This window comes from Limulus polyphemus, unplaced genomic scaffold (assembly GCF_000517525.1).
Source record: "Limulus polyphemus unplaced genomic scaffold, Limulus_polyphemus-2.1.2 Scaffold5278, whole genome shotgun sequence".
Taxonomy (NCBI): domain Eukaryota; kingdom Metazoa; phylum Arthropoda; class Merostomata; order Xiphosura; family Limulidae; genus Limulus; species Limulus polyphemus.
Window position 1 is genome coordinate 60160 of NW_013670888.1, and position 6987 is coordinate 67146.

General features: G+C 28.7%; 1 protein-coding gene across 1 annotated transcript; it reads left to right on the forward strand.

The window, feature by feature from the left end:
• The first annotated feature begins 211 nt into the window (after window positions 1-211).
• LOC106472372 (small nuclear ribonucleoprotein E-like) lies at window positions 212-6498 on the forward strand. Its single transcript, XM_022400957.1, has 4 exons — window positions 212-440; window positions 2524-2550; window positions 4558-4620; window positions 6307-6498. Exons 1-4 carry the CDS (start codon window positions 387-389, stop codon window positions 6481-6483), a joined length of 321 nt encoding a protein of 106 aa, XP_022256665.1. The 5' UTR covers window positions 212-386; the 3' UTR covers window positions 6484-6498.
• The last annotated feature ends 489 nt before the right edge of the window (window positions 6499-6987 follow it).

Sequence of the window (6987 nt, forward strand, 5' to 3'; positions counted from 1 at the left end):
TGGAAATATTTGGCTACTTATGTAGGGATTTTTATGTAGTTTTATGTATTCATCCCTACATTGTTTCTGTAAGTTTTGGCATTGCAATCAATACATCATTCTTCTTTTTTAAATTTTATTACTTGTATTAATAGAAATATACATGTATTCACATTGCAATTAAAGAGCACTTTTATAAACACTGATTAAAGGTTAGTAGATGGCGTAATAAGCCAACCATGTGACAAGCAATTGTCGTGTTTCGAGAACAGGTTAGAGAAAGCATAACTTCTTACGTTATTTGTGGTTGATATAGTTTTAGGTTTAACTTAGATTATTTAGAATAAAGAAAACTTTAGTTATACTGCTTTTTGGCCTTTAAGAGGTAAGTAACTGAAGTAAATAAAATGTCGTACAAAGGAGGAGTACAGAAAATACAGAAAGTCATGGTGCAACCCATTGTATCCTTTATCATAGTTTATGACTTATACTGTTATAGTTATAATTTACTTTTAAATTATTATGTTTGCAAGAATATAAAATAATTTTGTGAAGTATATCACTATATGTTAAATTTTGTAACATTAACATATTTATATACGTGGAGCCCCTAGAACTCCAATAATAATAATACATCTTTGATTCTTTATTTATGGTATTTTTTAAACCAAAGCCAATTTTGACCTTTGACATTTTTTGTGGTGGAAATATAAAGAACTTAATATTCAACCTTAACATTTTCTTTACTATTAAAATCGCTCACAAAAGAGATTACTGATCACTACAGTTTCTGGTATTCAACCCTTTATTGGTTTCTTCATCAATTAAGTTGTCTGAGTTTAATAGTTTAACAGTAGCTTCATCATTCAATTTCAAATAGTTATGAAACTCGCTAGAAATACTTCCACTTACTGTCCTTTTCTCAGCATACATGTGGTGTTGTGAATAACAAAACTCTACAGTATTATCACATAAAAATAACTTATAGTTATATGTAGAAAACATACTACTCGCACATCAAGAGATCCTACTAAACTGAAAATACATTGATGTTTAGCTCTTGTCTTAAACAATGGGCATGCATTCAAGTAAACAAGTGTATGAGTTTTGAGTACCCCATATATATATATATATACAGTTCAGGGCTAAAAGTTACTTTATAAAACCTAAAGTGCTAAATTAGTCTTAGTGTTACTGAATTAGCAGACCCAAGGTTGGAATATTTGCAGTTTTCAAGTTTTATTACAGACATAAGAACATTCGTTTTGAAATTCAACTTTTAAGCTGAGATGTCTTTTTTAATTTTATTTTAAACATATTACTGAAAATATGAAATTTAAACTATTGTATGTTAAAATAAGAATTCCATTCTAACGTATCAGTTTTTGTTTTCAAAAGTGGATGTCATTTTGTTTTTTGTGATTCTGTTACATAACTGTATTGTTATATTTATAAATTTAACATGTTTTTATCTCATTTTTCTATTTCTCATCTAGCTGTATATGTTATTGTATTATGTTCACTTGTGTTGTGTCTTAGGGCATATTATTCAATTGTTATTTATTATGGGGGAGGGTCACTCACAGTTGAGGCTGTCTGTGTTTTGATCCATTGGGAGATGGAAACATATATTCGGCCAGGGGGCGTTTTTCTCCTGATGCATCTTTGAAGTTGTCGTTTTTATTTATCCTGGTTATGCTAGAGAGAATTTGAACTCTGTTTTTCTGGTGCTTTTCTTTACTAAGTCCACTTTTCATGAGTCCAATTTGGATTAACCACCTCCTACTCCATTTCTTTAATTAGTTCCTGAAAAGTGTCAATTATTCAAAAAAAATAAAGTTACAAATTTGATCCATTCTAGTCTTTTATGAATCTGTGGAGTAAATCTGCTTGTCACATCAAATGGCTATAAATATCAAAGTGGATGTATCTGCTTGATGCATTGTAAGGGTTAAGAAACATTTTTTATCTATTCAAACTCCACTTATTGTAAGTTGTCTGGTAAAAAATACTAGATATTTGTCATTTAAGATTTTTTCTTTAGTTTACAGTTTTTTTTTTTATTATTGTAAGTGGCATTTATCCATTGAAAACTCATTGAATCCTTAAGCTCTAGTAAATACTTTCTTACAAAATTGATTATTTTTTTATTTTTTAAATATACCATTAAACCTGTTACTTAGAAATGACTAAGATATAGGTCAGAAATGGAAGCCATGGGTGAAGACCATTAATTTAACTCTACCATTGCATATATCTTACATGATTGTGTTTAGCAGATACAGCTTGGAAGGCACTGTTAAATTATTTACATTTTCTGTAAAAAATTCTTATTTTGAAATCTCATTAACTGTAAACCTAATTTTTGATAACAAAATTTTATACTTGTAAAGGCATTCACAATATTAATAGTTTATTTAACTTAATGTTTGTGAGTTTTATTCAATGAATATTTTGAGAATTTATTACATATATTGTATTTGGAAAGTAATTGTGTAAAGTATAGTTTCTGTAATTTTCCTTGACAGTTTTTTCCCTTTACAGAACTTGATTTTCAGGTACCTTCAAAATGTAAGAATGAGTTTTTGTTTACTTAATTTTTATTATGTTTGTGTTAGCAGTTGTACAGCTGTAAAGAAAGTTTTCGTATATATGTAAAGTACAGGGTGATTATTAAAGAAAAAACACGTAAAATGATATGTTGAAAACCACATGTCCAAGAGTTCCAAAATTTCACTAGAGGCACATAATTTAAGAAAGCATTTTCAATGTGCCTCAGGAAAAATTTTGATCATGTAAGCCAAGTAATTTTTAAGGTAAAGCAATTTTAAATATGTGATTTTCTTTGTCACATTTTGCTATAATACACTATGAGACTTTATCTAAGGAAAAGTACCATTCAAGTTTGTACCTTAACCATAGAGATGCATAACTAAACTATTAATAAGTGACCAAATGTTTATATGTAATGTAACCTGAAATAACTAAACTATTAATAAGCAGTCAAAGTCAATGTAATATTTTTTGTAATTTGTGAAAAATGCATTTTATCCATGCATTATTATATATATTTTAGTTGCAAATTGCTATGTGCAGGGGGCCGTGTTTATGCTAAATTCTGCATTATTTAAGCAGATGTAACATAGCATACTGGTTCAAGTGACCAAGCATTCCACTGCTCCAAACATCCTCTTTAGAAAATAAAAACCAATTTGGATATTTATATCCAATAGCCATAGAAGTTCAGTAACTAATTGGTAAGTAGAGATGTTAAAGCCTTTCATTTGGTGATATCCCCCATTAAGAATTTAAACAGTGTTATCACCAAGATATCTGATTAACCTAAGTTTCCTTATTACTTATTCTATATTGGTTTTCAAATTTTGTAAGGGTAAAACTGTAATATACATGCTAGGGGTATGCCACACACTATAAAATTTTACAATTCAGAAACAGCTAAAATCAGATAGAAAAAAAATATCATTTAAAAACAACGTTTTGCCATTGTTAATGTGGGATAATCATGATAATACCACGGTAACAGTGGCAAAATGTTTTTAAATGATGTATTTTTTTCTATCCCCTTTTAGCTATTTTTGAATTTCAAAACTATAATAATTAAAACTTTTGTTATTAATGCTATTTCAACTTTGACTTTTATTTTGATTACTATAATATATTGGTTAATTGAAAATACTAAATTATTATGCCCGAAGTCTTTTTTCCTTCAATAACAAAAACTGAAAAATTTTGTTACAGTGTTACACAACTAATGATATCCTACGATCACGGTAAAAATAAAACATTACAAATGGAGAAGTTAAACAGTTTTACTACAATAATACTGCATTATCTGAATTATAGTTTTGGCATGGCATGGCTTTGTGATTAGGGTACTCAACTCACAATCTGTAGGTTGTCAGATCAAAATACATCCCAGGACATACATGCCCTTTTAGCCATAGGGGCATTATAATGCATTGGTCAATCCCACTATTTGGTAGTAAAAAGTAGCCTAAGAGTTGGTGTTGGGTGCTGCCTATCAGTTGCATTCCCTGTAGTCTTCAGCTAAAATTTGGAGAAAGTGGCAGATGCCTTAATAGCTTTTTTGTTTTCTTCTTATTCACTCTCTAATGATTTTAAAATTTTGTAAGATATGATTACTAAAAGTTTAATTTTATAAAATGAGTTGATATTATTAAAATGTTTATGTTGCTTGACTTTAAATTTAAGGCTACTTTAATATATAAAATACTAGGTTTTTACTTTGGATAAGTACATGTTTACCTCATAAATCAAATGTGTTATGATTTGTTTCCCTTGATTAATAACAAACCCTTGAGTAACTGTGTAGTTACAACACTTAAGACTCCAACACTGTAATAAATGTGCTCATGTAAAATAATACTGAATTATCTAAATGTTAAACTATGTATGAGCTTTATTTAATTATTTTTTCCTGTTGAAAAAAGGTCTACCATCCAGAAGGATTGGGATTATAGAGTTAATTTTTGTCTTTCATTATAGTGTGCAGTGAGTAGTAGTTAGTATTAATACATTTTGTCACTTATTATACAGAGAGCAAGAATTCAAATATGGCTCTATGAAAATGTAAACCTCAGAATAGAAGGACATATTATTGTAAGTATTAAATAGTATAAACTTGCCGTATGTTTCTTTTTTTTAGCAGTTTTTATTGTCAGCTTTATAGCTAAATTTGGTTAAAAACATATCACTAAATTAAAATTTCACTGCTATTTTAAATGCAAAATTATCAATTGTCATACAAATGTTTAAAGATGTTCATAGATTTATATCCTGTATAGTAGGTATGTTTGCTTTGCTTTTTTGGCTAGAACCTGAGTTTAGATGTTAAGCTGAAAGATAAAAATACTAATTTTGATGGAAGTTGCTATAAAAACTCAAAAAATAATTAACATTAATTTTCTATATTCTTTTAAATTTTATCGTTCAAATTAGAATTTTTTATATTTCTAAAATGTCAATTCAGACATATTTCATAAAATTAGATAGCATATTTTATTTTAATGTTTAATCTCTAAAAAAATAATGTAGAACTTATGTACACAGATTTTTGCTAAGAACAAAGTACTTACAAAAATATTCTCAGTGAAAAAAAGAAAATTGTTTAATACGTTGAAGCATTTATTCAGAGTTTGCATGTCCCAACCTTGTACAGATTACCATTCAACATTGTATTATGCATTTGGAGTCAGAGTTATCAACATTTCATGTTAGTTTACATTATTGATTTTGCAATGGTTTGTGTTGAGAGTAGAGAAAATACCAAATATACTGTATACTGAAAAAATATATATGCATTTAGAAGGCTGAAGGGGTTATGCAAATACAATATGAAAACAGTACAATGAACAGAAGTATATTCATTCTTCACATGAACATCAACTTTTACTCAAACTTGCAAGAATAACAAGTCTGAAATGAACACAAAACTGAACAAATTATGGAAACAGAAAAGAAACCTTTCTTTCAGTGTAAAGTACATTGCATAGTTTTTAATTATGAAAAATTTTAAATAACATGTCATTGTTATTTTTTTTTCATAAAATTTTATGCTCTATTACATCTTTGTTTTGTTTATTTGAAAATGAAGATTTGAGGGAAAGAAATAGAAACATACTGCAAGTCAGTATTAAATATTACAATCACTAAAGTACTGTAAACTTGAATATATGAACCCATTAATTTACCAAACTGAGGGAGAGCTGCTTCAGGACCAGTTTTGTTACGTTACTATTTATAAGAAGACCCAAAACTAATTGCAAAAGCTTGTATACAATATTATTTTCCTTTACCAAAAATTTCTAATTTCCCAAAGTAGAATTATTAAAATGTGTGGTGTTTGCACACAAAGGAAGATGGTATTATTAACTTTTTTTTACAGAATACAGTGTATAAGTATTTTTATACATATCATTATAGAAAAATCACTTTTATAATATCAGTTTACCATGCACTTCATATTTTACCATAATTCAAATGTCACATGATTAAACATCTGATTTATTCATGAAAATAGTTTATTAAAAAATGATTAAAAGCAATTAATTGGGATAGGTAATGAAAGAAAAAATGTTTCTGAAATTAAACATTGATAAGAAACTAATTGTAGCTTTTAGTATTTTATCAGTTTGAAGAAATGTAACTTCTATTATTTTCAATTTGATAAAATGTAGCATTTAATATTTTAATTTTGGTGGAATGTAACTTTTAATATTTTTCTTTCACTTCCTGTTTTATGTTAAATTATGTTACCTTTCACATATTTTTCATTATGTCTGTTAGGGGTTTGATGAGTATATGAATCTTGTATTGGATGAAGCAGAAGAAATCCACATTAAAACAAAGCAAAGGAAACAAGTTGGTAAGAAAAGTGGCCTAGTCTCTTTCACTAGAATGGAGAGATGTATTTTGCCACAATTTTTCTTATGCATCTTCTTATATGTAGAATATCTTTGTTAGTTTTGCTTTGATTTGTTATTATTGAGAAGTTTAGTCAATGTGACTGATCTTATAACCACAAAGTAACCATCAGAGTTTCCATACTATAACTTTTGATTTGTTTTGTGTATCTTCATGACATTGGGCAAGCTTTCAATAAATATTACAATATTACTTATATTGGCACAGCTAGCTCCCTCTGCTATTTTACCCTTCCTTCACCCAATTAAGACCAACCTGGCTTGGTAGCTAGACAGAGACCAGATCACGGTGAAGATTCCACTTCCTTCACCACATCCAGATTTATATCTGTTTATGGATGCATCTTTAAAGGGTGGAGGTGCTTACCTCGACACTCTGGAGATTTCCAGTCTCTAGTTGGTCGAGGAGTCTTCTCTCCATATCAACATTCTTGAACTGATGTTGATTTGTCGAGCTATGTCCCACTTCCTTCCTCTCCTGTGGGGGGAAGGTAGTTATGGTACACTCCAACCACTCCACAGTGGTCAATTATATCACCAAGCA